Consider the following 12,710-nt stretch of genomic DNA (forward strand, 5'->3'; position numbering starts at 1 on the left):
GTTCCCAGTGTGCATGAGAGAGAATCATCATCTGACGGTGGACCTATCGGTTCGCTGGCTTTGGGCAGCTGGGAGACTCTCGGCAGAATTGCTGCAGCCGGACTGACTTTGCCGAGTTGGTTGCCGTGGGCGACCGGCGTGCAGTATGAGATGCATTTAGCAAAGATCTTTGGAGAAAACACAGAGTAACAGTGGAGATGCTTAAGCATGTGGAGATGCTTAAGCATGTGTTTGTCTCGGTACAATTTGTTTCAGTTGGGTTGCATTTGGGTCACTTCCCTTATCTGCATGCAAATGTTCCTCCAACACCTGCATGAGAAGGTTCTTTTTTTATACATTCTTTACTCCATGCAAGGTCACAGGAGACCAAGGCCCAGCAGGCGTTTCTTAGTCAATGAAGTCACAACAGTTGAGCTGCTTTACGATAAGAGATGTACAAAGTAGCTGTTGACTGAAAGCTTTTTGTGCATCTAAGTCCTCACGCAAAGTCAGATGAGGACCCGAAGCACATGAGAATGTTACCGTGCTGGAAATTTGACCGAAATAAAGGAGAGATCCACCAATGGAAATTTGTCTTTGTATATTTAATAAAGCCATGACGGCCTTGAAATGGGTGCCGAGGCCCCCTGTAGGTCTAGAGAGGGTTGTCGGTTTCTGTCCTGACTGAGGAATGCAAGGTCAGCAGGTCAACCAGCCGATGTGCCAGATAAGGGGGGTTGAAATGGACACCACAATATCCAACATACACACTCTGTTCATTGTTTAAGTTAAGTCAGGAGTTCTGGACATTGGATGTGACCGGATCTTTAGATGCGGGGGGGAGGAAGATAACTCCTCCACGCCAGCTTAGGGCCAATAGAAATCTTTCCTTCTCTGTCTCAGTGGGTTATAAAACATGATGTTCTTGCTGATGTTGGTTAGTGTTCTTCCGGCCTGTGGGCCCACAGAACTGCACAGGCCACAGCCTCCCACCCCTTTAAAAAAAAAAAAAGTTTTTTATTTGAAAATCACAAAATTCCAAATTAAAATGCATTACAGTAAATTGAGAGAATTTACTTCATTTTAATGTTATTCATTAATTCAATTTATTCCATCTGAACTATTACACTTGATCGTTTTTTAATGTCCGTCTGTGTATCATTTGATCATCCTGTTAAGTATGTGTGAATTTTATTTTAAAGAGTCTTTTAAGAGAGACTTTTATTCGCGTGTTTTTTTTTTTTTTTTATCACCGTGGGGCGGAAGTGACCACGCCCCATTTGCCCCTCCCCGCTTCCCGTAGCCCCGTCCGCTCGTCACTATGGCGTTTTCTATTGCGAGGGTAAGTCACGTGTTAACAATGCTTCCGCGGTAGTTCGGCCGGTTTTTGTACGCGTTTATATCGGTGTAGTAGCGCTATTGTGTAGGCTTTATGAGACGTGCGCAACGCGCGTGTTGTTGTTTTCTGTGCCGGTGACGTCACGTGTTTTCCCGGACACGCTAGCTGCCGTTAGCCGAAAACTTTCCTTTGGCGATCGCCGCCCACTTTAAAACATGTAACAGTCATGTTAATTCGAACACATCAAAGCACATGGCGTTACATGTAAAGGACTACGAGTCTATGTGAACGTTTACGTGTCTTATTACACCAGGGAAGTGGCTTTGATGAGAGTCAGCAGCAAGAACATTGAGGCGATGATCGGAGAAGTTTCTCACTGCGTTTTAAAGGAGCTTTTATTGTACAATTTGGAGCGTGATATCTTATTTTGAAGGGCGGGACTTGGGTACCGGATGGGCGAATGGCATTAATGGTGTTTTTATACCTTTTATATATGGTTTTATAGATCTTGCAACAATGGCTCATCATTTTTATCAACAGTTCTAATGCAACGTAAGCTAAAATCTAATACCCGTTTATTTTGTCCACTTGGTGTCGCTGTCTCGTTGAATATCTGTTTATTACATGTTTGTGAATTTTTGTAAGTTAAAAACAACCTGCCGAAAGCTCACACTATGATCACCGAATCTCTCCATTATCAGTGTTTTTGTAAATTAATTAATCTACTATTTGTCTATTTTACCTGCTCATTAGTATTGTGTTAAGTGAACTAAGTGTCAGTGTAGTGTCACTGGCTTTTATTGTGAAAGGTCTTTGGTTCTGACTTGTTTTGGTTTTTATTGCAAACTGCAGACTGTCCTCTTTGTGATCCCGTTTTTCGAGCAGAACCTCCCGACGTCGCCAGAACCCAGCGGCCGCGCGGACCTCTGCACGTGAGACCCCCCCCAGGTTGGAAGCCCCTCCCCCCGGAGGACCTCCTCCAGCAGGCCGCCATCCTTGTGGCGGGCTGAGCTGAAAGCGGAACAACGACGCTCTCAAGCACCATGTCCCGTGCCCCCCTGTATGCCCCCGGGGACCAAAGTCCCCCCAGAGGAGGGGACAGTGTGTTGATGACCTCAATGGACAGAAAGGACGCGACGCTCTCTCCTTCGGCGCCGCCCGGCTGAGACAAGAGCGCCGCCGAATCCGCCCGTGACCTCCTCCGGCGATTTGGACTTGAAAAAGAGGACTTGGACCATCTGGTCTGGTACCCGCAGGACCAGATCACCCCCGCCAGCCTGCCGTTCATCCTGCGGCAGATCGGCATCGAGAAGGCGGAGAGGGCGTCGGCCGCCGCCGCCGGGGTGGCTCCTCCCGGGGGGGCGGCGAGGCTCCAGGAGGACATTTCGCCCGCCGTCGTCAAGCCCAGCGACGTGACTGACGGTGGCCGCGGTGACGCATGCGTAGACGGGGCGGCAGGCGAGCCTCAGAGCGTCGGCGGCATCAGAGAAACCTGCACGCCGCTGACGGACGCAGCCGGCGACAGAGCGCAGGTGGAAAGCGGCGCGCCGGGGTCGTCACGTGACCGGGCGGGTCCCGCCTCCGGCCTCGGCCCTTTGCCCGCTCCGCCGAGCAGCGGCCACACCCAAGCGCTCCCGGGCTCCTCCCCTCTGCCGGACCCGCCGGTTCCTCTGATGGGCCGAGAGAGTTCACCGGAGCAGAACCAAGCCCCCTCCGCTCCGGCCCCCCCGGAGCAGAACAAAGCCCCCTCCGCTCTGGCCCCCCCGGAGCAGAACCAAGCCCCCTCCGCTCCGGCCCCCCCGGCGGGTCCGCCCGAACCGGACCCCGGCAGTCAGTCAACAGCACGGGGGTCCACGCTGGCCGGAGAGAGGGAACGCCATCAGGAGGAGGAGCGTCCGGTGTCGCAGGCGCCTTCGGTCTCGCCGGACGTCCCGTCGTGTCCTCCGGCCCCGTCCGACGTCCCGCGGCCGACGGCCCCGCCCCCCGACCAGCGGCCCGCGCCGAAGGCTTCCTCCTCGGGGGGCGTCCCGCCGGCGGCCGCGATGCATGACGCCGCCGCGGCCGCCCCGAGGAGCTTCCCGCACACCTGTTGTCTGTGTCGCAGAAAATGTCTTCACATGAAGGTGGGGGCGGGGGGGGGGGGGGGGGGGGCGGGTTGTGACAGCACCTGTTGAAAGTCATCATCATTTGGGCGGATGGATCAGAGCTCTTTAACGCTGCGCCTTTGATTCGTAGGACTGGATTTCCCACCAGAAGACAGACGTTCACCTGGAGGGACGCAAACGTCTCCGTCTACGGTCGGTCTTCTTTTTTTACTGCAGAGAGCTTGTGAATTTAAGTTATTTTTTTTTCACCAATCCGTGATGCTCTTTTCTGCTCTCGGACCTCTGGCGTCGTTTCCCTGAAATGCTTTGATTTGTCGCCACAGATACCCGGAGTGGGACGGAGAGGTTCCAGGCAGCCTCAGTCCTGCAGGTGAAGGTGCTGAGGCCTCCGCTCGCTCACAGCCGGCCCGCCGAGACCAGAAAACGGCGCGCGGAGGACGCTCCGTCTCCCCCGTCCCCCGTGGCCCCCAGAGTCCCAGCAGCAGGTCTGCTCTACCAGGGACAAGCTGCTTTTAAAAAGGACCAAATGTGCTGCCGACGCATTTTTAGCATCTTCGACTTGAGAAATCATCTGTGCTCTTTCAAAAGGTCACATTCGGGTTCTCGCCGGAGCTCGTCCCGCCGCCGCCCGAGTCCTGAGAGGAGGAGAGGCGATGAAAGGCCCTTTCCCAGGAGGACAGACGGGAGGCGGTTGCCTGGGAGGAGGACAGACGAGAGACGGTGGTCTCAGAGCAGCAGTGAGGAGAGCAGCTCCGCTTCCTGTAAAAAGGTGGCTGAGAAGCTCCTGGAAAACTCAGGTTTGAAAAATTTGAAGCGACTACAACAAAGTAAAGGTTCGGTCATTTCTCCGTGATGTCATCATTTTAATCACCCTGCAACGGAGGCTCTGACCCTTTGTCTTCGTCCCTCCAGCTGTGGACCTGCTGTCCAAACCGTCCGACCTGGACGCGCTGCTTCAAACTCTGGCTCCGATTGTACTGGCCGAGTTGGCCAAGAGGAAGTCACCTTCCTCCTCCTCCTCCCCCTCCTCCAGTCCACCAGAGACCTCCTCGACTCCAGCTGCCTCTTCCTCACCCCCCCCAGCAAAGAAGAAGATGACTCAAAAGCCTTCTGAAGCTTCCCCAAAGGCCGAGGTGTGTGTGTGTGTGTGTGTGCGTGTGTGTGCGCGCGTGCAACATAGCGACGATGCGTTCTAAGTGTGTGTTCCTCTCCCCTCTCTGCCCAGGGCGGTAAGCCCCCCCCCCCGACCATGGTGAAGCTGACGGGCGTCCACGCGTCTCTGTCTCGCAGCGACGTGCTCGCCGCTCTGCAGCGCTTCGGGAAGGCGAAGTCCTTCCTGCTCTTCCCGCCCAAGCTGCAGGTTCGTGTCAAAAGGAACAAAAAAAGAAGCGGCCCCCCGAAGCGCCGTCACGTCACCTGACCCCGAATCGGCCTGAGCGTCTCTGTGTGCCCGTTTAGGCCATTGTGTGTTTCGAGAAGAAAGAAGACGCCGAGAAGTTGAAGAGCCTGAAGGGCCTCGAGGTGAAAGGGATCCGGATCACCGTGGCCGAGGGGAAGGTGGTCCACGCGGGGCCTCTGTCGCCCAAAAAGCCTCCGCCTGCACATCTCGGCTCGCTTAAAGGCCGGGGGAGGGCCGCCGAAGCTGAAATGGTAAAGTTTGAGGGGGGGGGGGGTGGGGGGGGCAGGAAGCTCGGCTCGGTCACTCAGTCTGCTGACTCGTGAAATCTGCTGCCCGCAGGGAGCCCAGCTCCAGGCGTGCCAAACACGGCCCCCGGGCGCCGAGGCGGTTGCCCCGGCAACCCCTCCCACCGTGGGCGAAGTCATCGAGAAACACCTGAGCCGAGAGACAACAAGTAAGAGAGGGACGGACGTCCCACGTCCTTCATCGCGTTTGTCCTCTGACGTCTTCTCTGTGTCTTTGGCAGAGCTCTTCCAGAAAGAAAACCTCTTGTTGGACAGGGTGAGTCGAAGCATTTGCATGAACTAGAGTGGGGGTGGGGGTGTGGGGGGGGATGTGATCTGTGACCGGGGGAGGGGGAGGGACGGGGGGGGGGGGGGGTAGGTCAAGGTCTCTCCCTCACAGATAAAAGCAGAAACAGACACAACAAGGTCGAGGTCGACCAGCCGGTGGTAGTAATGTGTGTGTGTGTGTGTGTGTGTGTGTGTGTGTGTGTAGGCAGTCAGGTGCTTTGAGAGAGAAGAAGACACGAAGACACCCAGCAGCCTGGCGAGCTTCGACCTGAAAGGAATCAAAGTCACGGTCTCTGGAGGAAAGGTAGTCGGCCCCTTCGCTTTCCTCCCTCGGTTGCCGGGGGAAACGCGGTCGTCAACGTTTGTGTGATGAAGCGCCGTCTCACTGTCGATTCACAGATTGATCTGAAATAACAAATTTCAATTTGGTTTTTTACAGAAGACAGTTACTAAGGAGCAAAAAAAGCCTCTGACGTAAGATATGTTTCAAACGGACCTCTCTTTAAGAGGAAGGAAGGTCTATTTTTTAATGTCCATTTATTACTATAAATATTCTTCATTTGTGTCCACAAAAAAAAAGTTTGGAGTAAAAGCCAGAAAATCCACCTGTGAAGGATCTTATAGTGAAGATAATACAAAAGCATTAAATCAATGACCTCAACTTTGCTTTTTTTCCCTTCTCCTTCTTCTTCTCTCTGTTCACAGAAGATGCGCCTCGTCCGTCGTCTGCGAGCATCAGAACACGAGAAAACAGGTCCTTCTTCCTCATGCTCCCCCGTCTCCCCCTCTTCATCTCCCGTCTCCCCCTCTTCATCTCCCGTCTCATCCTCTTCATCTCCCGTCTCCTCCTCTTCATCTCCCGTCTCATCCTCTTCATCTCCCGTCTCATCCTCTTCATCTCCCGTCTCCCCCTCTTCATCTCCCGTCTCCCCCTCTTCATCTCCCGTCTCCCCCTCTTCATCTCCCGTCTCATCCTCTTCATCTCCCGTCTCCCCCTCTTCATCTCCCGTCTCCTCTTCATCTCCCGTCTCATCCTCTTCATCTCCCGTCTCCTCTTCATCTCCCGTCTCATCCTCTTCATCTCCCGTCTCCCCCTCTTCATCTCCCGTCTCCTCTTCATCTCCCGTCTCCTCTTCATCTCCCGTCTCATCCTCTTCATCTCCCGTCTCCCCCTCTTCATCTCCCGTCTCCCCCTCTTCATCTCCCGTCTCATCCTCTTCATCTCCCGTCTCATCCTCTTCATCTCCCGTCTCCCCCTCTTCATCTCCCGTCTCCTCTTCATCTCCCGTCTCCCCCTCTTCATCTCCCGTCTCCCCCTCTTCATCTCCCGTCTCATCCTCTTCATCTCCCGTCTCATCCTCTTCATCTCCCGTCTCCCCCTCTTCATCTCCCGTCTCCTCTTCATCTCCCGTCTCATCCTCTTCATCTCCCGTCTCATCCTCTTCATCTCCCGTCTCCTCTTCATCTCCCGTCTCATCCTCTTCATCTCCCGTCTCATCCTCTTCATCTCCCGTCTCCCCCTCGTCATCTCCCGTCTCCCCGCCTTCATCTCCCCTCTTCATCTCCCGTCTCATCCTCTTCATCTCCCGTCTCCCCCTCTTCATCTCCCGTCTCATCCTCTTCATCTCCCGTCTCCTCCTCTTCATCTCCCGTCTCCCCCTCTTCATCTCCCGTCTCCCCCTCTTCATCTCCCGTCTCATCCTCTTCATCTCCCGTCTCATCCTCTTCATCTCCCGTCTCCTCCTCTTCATCTCCCGTCTCCCCCTCTTCATCTCCCGTCTCATCCTCTTCATCTCCCGTCTCCCCCTCTTCATCTCCCGTCTCCCCCTCTTCATCTCCCGTCTCCCCCTCTTCATCTCCCGTCTCATCCTCTTCATCTCCCGTCTCCCCCTCTTCATCTCCCGTCTCCTCTTCATCTCCCGTCTCATCCTCTTCATCTCCCGTCTCCTCTTCATCTCCCGTCTCATCCTCTTCATCTCCCGTCTCATCCTCTTCATCTCCCGTCTCATCCTCTTCATCTCCCGTCTCCCCCTCTTCATCTCCCGTCTCCTCTTCATCTCCCGTCTCCTCTTCATCTCCCGTCTCATCCTCTTCATCTCCCGTCTCCCCCTCTTCATCTCCCGTCTCCCCCTCTTCATCTCCCGTCTCCCCCTCTTCATCTCCCGTCTCATCCTCTTCATCTCCCGTCTCATCCTCTTCATCTCCCGTCTCCCCCTCTTCATCTCCCGTCTCCTCTTCATCTCCCGTCTCCCCCTCTTCATCTCCCGTCTCCCCCTCTTCATCTCCCGTCTCATCCTCTTCATCTCCCGTCTCATCCTCTTCATCTCCCGTCTCCCCCTCTTCATCTCCCGTCTCCTCTTCATCTCCCGTCTCATCCTCTTCATCTCCCGTCTCATCCTCTTCATCTCCCGTCTCCTCTTCATCTCCCGTCTCGTCCTCTTCATCTCCCGTCTCATCCTCTTCATCTCCCGTCTCCCCCTCGTCATCTCCCGTCTCCCCGCCTTCATCTCCCCTCTTCATCTCCCGTCTCTCCCTCTTCATCTCCCGTCTCATCCTCTTCATCTCCCGTCTCCCCCTCTTCATCTCCCGTCTCATCCTCTTCATCTCCCGTCTCCTCCTCTTCATCTCCCGTCTCCCCCTCTTCATCTCCCGTCTCCCCCTCTTCATCTCCCGTCTCATCCTCTTCATCTCCCGTCTCATCCTCTTCATCTCCCGTCTCATCCTCTTCATCTCCCGTCTCCCCCTCTTCATCTCCCGTCTCCTCTTCATCTCCCGTCTCCCCCTCTTCATCTCCCGTCTCATCCTCTTCATCTCCCGTCTCATCCTCTTCATCTCCCGTCTCCCCCTCTTCATCTCCCGTCTCCTCTTTATCTCCCGTCTCATCCTCTTCATCTCCCGTCTCATCCTCTTCATCTCCCGTCTCCTCTTCATCTCCCGTCTCATCCTCTTCATCTCCCGTCTCATCCTCTTCATCTCCCGTCTCCCCCTCGTCATCTCCCGTCTCCCCGCCTTCATCTCCCCTCTTCATCTCCCGTCTCCCCCTCTTCATCTCCCGTCTCATCCTCTTCATCTCCCGTCTCCCCCTCTTCATCTCCCGTCTCATCCTCTTCATCTCCCGTCTCCTCCTCTTCATCTCCCGTCTCCCCCTCTTCATCTCCCGTCTCCCCCTCTTCATCTCCCGCCTCCTCCTCTTCATCTCCCGTCTTCTCCTATTCATCTCCCGTCTCCCCCTCTTCATCTCCCGCCTCCTCCTCTTCATCTCCCGTCTTCTCCTATTCATCTCCCGTCTCCCCCTCTTCATCTCCCGTCTCCTCCTCTTCATCTCCCGTCTCATCCTCTTCATCACCCGTCTCCCCCTCTTCATCTCCCGTCTCCTCCTCTTCATCTCCCGTCTCATCCTATTCATCTCCCGTCTCCCCCTCTTCATCTCCCGTCTCCCCCTCTTCATCTCCCGTCTTCTCCTATTCATCTCCCGTCTCCCCCTCTTCATCTCCCGTCTTCTCCTATTCATCTCCCGTCTCCCCCTCTTCATCTCCCGTCTCCTCCTCTTCATCTCTCGTCTCCTCCCTCAGATCTGCGTTGAGATGGCGGAGCCCGGCGGTGTGACCAAAGTGGTGGAGAAACACCGCGACTGTCCGTTCCTGTGGGTGAAGGAGGAGCCCGTTCGGTGAGCCCTCGTCTTCCTCACGCCGCCCAAAAGCAGGAGTTTCCTCTCGCAACTGAACAGCTGTTTCTATTCTCCTCTTAATCTCCAGGAATAAAGTTCTACGCGTTGAGTCGTGAGTAAACCACTTTGTAAAGTTATATCTCAAGTTCAAATCGCCATTTATTTATTTAATCATGGACCTTTTTAATGCATCGCGTGAACAAATAATTCAGGTACTTTTTTATTTCTTATTTCCGTAACAAAGTACCCTGTCAATTACGAATAAAAATGTTTTTTGTTTTCTTGGTAGTTTGAGGAGCCTGAAGCGGCGTCTAGAAGATCCCGATGAGGTCATAAACACCGAGGCCCACGCTGTGAAGTCCAATATTATTCTCATAGAATAAAACTGCAATTTTTTAACCAAATAAACAATTTTCTTATAAACAAAACGCCTTTCTCTTGTTGATCTGCTACTTTGTCGCCTTTCTTCACTTCATGCAACGTAGATTTAGTGTTTATTACTAGAAACACTCAGGAGGGGCTTTTATCTCACTGAGTGACTTTGTCTTTGAAATCCTTTTGTCATCTTACTGAAAGTAACGGTTACGTGAAGAAAAGGGACGACAGAAGGAGCGGCTCCCCCCCCCCCCGGCGAAGCAAAGTTAGCCTGCGTTCCCGTAATCCCCCCCCCTCCTCCCCACACACACACACACACAAACACACTACTATAAATAGAGGGGCAGCAGAAAAGCCCCCTCGTTGTTCCACACGCAGTAAAACTTCATAAAAATATTCATAGTTTTTGTAACGAAGCCGCTTTGAGCCGCCGGCCGTCACTCTGCTGCAAAAAAATCTGCATCAACAAGCACATTCCCCCCCCCCTGACACACTCTGACCCTTTGTCTGTGTGAGTGTGTGTGTGTGTGTCTGTGTTTGCTGGCCCTTTAAACTAGTTGTGATTGAAAGGACAGTGTGTGTGCGTGCATGAGTCAGCCAGTGCACCATGCTGTGTGTGTGTGAGAGAGAGAGAGAGAGAGAGGGGAGGGGGGGCGTAGGGGGGTCGAGCGAGACAGCTGAGCGCTCTGGTCTCTCGTCTCTCTCTCATTCGGAGGACGTCTTCTGGACTTACTGACGCCCGTAAATGGACCTCGCCGTGTGTGTCTGCAGCATTTGACCGAGCCCTGTGTGTGTGTGTGTGTGTGTGTTTGTGTGTGTGTGTGTGTGAGCCATGCTGCGTGTGTTCATACTGTGTGCAGAGCGTCTGCAGACGCCGGACGATGACGTCAGCGACTCCTACTGCAGCGTCACCTATGAAGGTAGGGACAACGGTTCTGTCCCGGTGGGGGGGGGGGGGACAGACATTCGGGGGGGGGGGGGGGGGTGGGGATGCGCTCCAACAGCTGAGGGTAAAAGGGGAAAGCCTCTCGGGGCTGCAGTCTGTTTGAGGGTGGGGCAGAAAGAAAAAGAGGACAGATGGGACAATGAAGTGGGGGGGGGGCGGGGGGGGGGGGGGGGGGACTAAGTAAAGTACATCTTCTCTTTCTCCTCCATGACATCCTGATTTTACAGTCATGTAAATAATGATGAAATATGATCCACTGATTGAAACATCAACTGCAGCCTTTTGGAGTCTTTACTGCCCCCCCAACCCCCCCCCCCCTCTTTGGTCATCAATAGCCGGCAGGGCAGGTGTTAGATGTTTGGATCATGATCGAGCTGACATTTTGACCCGCTGGCCCCCCTCGCTCTCCAAAAGAGTGAGAATGGTAAACGTTGCACCTGTTGGGCTTGGTACTATTTGACGTTAGCACGTTAGCACGTTAGCATCCACATGTTCTTTAAGTCCACGAGTTCATGTCCCTTTCTTTCTTTCCAGTTGAGATTTCAAGTGTGTGATGAACTCATGACACATTTTTTCCGCACGGGGTCAGTGCCTGCAGGCACACACACACACACACACACACACACACACGAGAGACACATTTGGGATTGAATAATGTGAATCATGACATTTTATGAATGGCTGAATTGTTATAACACATGGAAAGGTTACATATGTGGTTTGTTACTCTCAGGTCACTGTTATTACAATAAATGCTAAATGAGTATGATATACAGTATATATATATATCAATAATTCATTTACTTTCACAATAATTCCTCCTTTAAAATGTAATGCTCTTGCTTTATTTAGCACTCAGTCACAAAGTGATTAGTTGCTTTGGCGCGTTTAGTTGATCATTTGATGGAGTACTTTTGGACATTTTGGATCTTCTCCATCGCGTCCCGATGGGTTTGAGGCTGCTCTTAAAAACTGCTGCATCATTTCTCTCATCCGGAGCGCGTTGCATTTAAAGACGTCCCTACGTGCAGTTTGCTGTCTTCACAGCAGCCCCTTTGCATTGATTTTACAATGCAGCGGAAGTCATTTTAGAGAAACAAATAGGTCTTAGTTGGTATCTTGCAGACCTGATGAGATGAATTACAAACCATTGACAAACAAAGCAGACGATAGCTCGGTCACACTGGAACACTTTGCAGGTACTTTGATGTTTATTATATTAAATAATGTCTATTATAAATGTTTTAGTTGACAAACGCATTCAAGAGAGACAAATTTTGTGTGTGTGTGTGTGTGTGCGTCCTGCATTGACCTGCGGGTGGCGCTCTCTCGTCGTTCATGCATCTGTGTGTGTGTGTGGCCCCGTTGACCCCTTCCTCAATGGAATTTAAAATGATTAAAGACCCCGGAGACATTAGATATTTTATAAATCATTTTAGTCCGCGAAATCGGACCCCGTTTTACAGACTTTGAGTCTCAAAAACCCCTTTGGACGTCCACGTGAACGAGGCCCAAATGGTCCTAACTACAAGATCACGTCTTCCCCCCCAATTCTCTACTGAAGAAAAGCCATTAAACGTGACAGATTTTGGAGGGTCTCCGAGGCTTAAAACAGAAGATCGCAGAGAGAGTGGGGCGGCAGGGTTGGAGAAGATAAGGACACGAGGAGGAGACGAGGGAGGAAAGGAGGACAGGAAGCGCTGGGATTTCCTCTGGATGTGAAGCGGTTGTTCGCCTGCACTCGGCCACAGAGTCAGAGAGAGAGGAGCCGCTGCTTTGTGAGGTCTACAAGAGCTTTCATTTTGTAGATCTAGCTGGAAAAGGCATTAGATGTCAGATTTTTTGGCGAGGGAGGGGCTTTTATTTTGACAAAGTCATTTGCCGAGATTCTTTTAGAGAAACCCTATAACTGCATTTCCCTCGAGCTGTGGATCAGAACCTCCTCTTCTCTAGGAGAAGGTCAGTGGCTTGGTCAGTTTCGGCCCCCTTGTTCCGGGGGAGGGGAGGAGACATGTAAGTGACCTCGCCCCCCCGCCCCCCCCCCTCCTTATCTACTGAGCTCAGTCACCTGTTAACAACAGAAGCGAGCACCTTGAGGAGACACCATGCTGCGTTGCGTTCTCCAGCGGGCCAACAACCTCAGGCACTCGGACCCTCTGGTCAGCGTCACATTCAGAGGTAAGAGGACCGCGGGGGGGGGGGGGGGGGGGGGGGCAGAGGGTCGGAGGTCAGGCGACTGATGCGCCGTTATTCTGTCAAACAATAATATAAGCCTTCTGTTTTCACTTCCAGAGTTAAGCTCTATACGTTTTACTATGATTAAACTTG

At 53.0% G+C, this 12,710-nt stretch overlaps 2 protein-coding genes across 2 annotated transcripts in view; both read left to right on the plus strand.

Annotated features, from left to right (window-relative positions):
• The first annotated feature begins 1,300 nt into the window (after window positions 1–1,300).
• On the plus strand, window positions 1,301–9,527 carry znf638 (zinc finger protein 638). Its single transcript, XM_062563345.1, has 15 exons — window positions 1,301–1,321; window positions 2,491–3,441; window positions 3,554–3,615; window positions 3,747–3,908; window positions 4,012–4,220; window positions 4,336–4,556; window positions 4,649–4,783; window positions 4,882–5,073; window positions 5,162–5,383; window positions 5,600–5,698; window positions 5,834–5,868; window positions 6,100–6,148; window positions 8,967–9,061; window positions 9,150–9,173; window positions 9,351–9,527. Exons 1-15 carry the CDS (start codon window positions 1,301–1,303, stop codon window positions 9,442–9,444), a joined length of 2,571 nt encoding a protein of 856 aa, XP_062419329.1. The 3' UTR covers window positions 9,445–9,527.
• A 1,935-nt stretch (window positions 9,528–11,462) lies between these two features.
• The window catches only part of dysf (dysferlin, limb girdle muscular dystrophy 2B (autosomal recessive)), a 32,203-nt gene continuing 30,955 nt past the window's right edge, over window positions 11,463–12,710 (plus strand). The window contains 1 exon segment of the mRNA XM_037480184.2: window positions 11,463–12,560. Within this exon segment, the coding sequence (XP_037336081.2) occupies window positions 12,488–12,560 (73 nt within the window). The 5' untranslated portion in view covers window positions 11,463–12,487.

Source organism: Pungitius pungitius, chromosome 1 (assembly GCF_949316345.1).
Source record: "Pungitius pungitius chromosome 1, fPunPun2.1, whole genome shotgun sequence".
NCBI classification, from domain to species: Eukaryota; Metazoa; Chordata; class Actinopteri; order Perciformes; family Gasterosteidae; genus Pungitius; species Pungitius pungitius.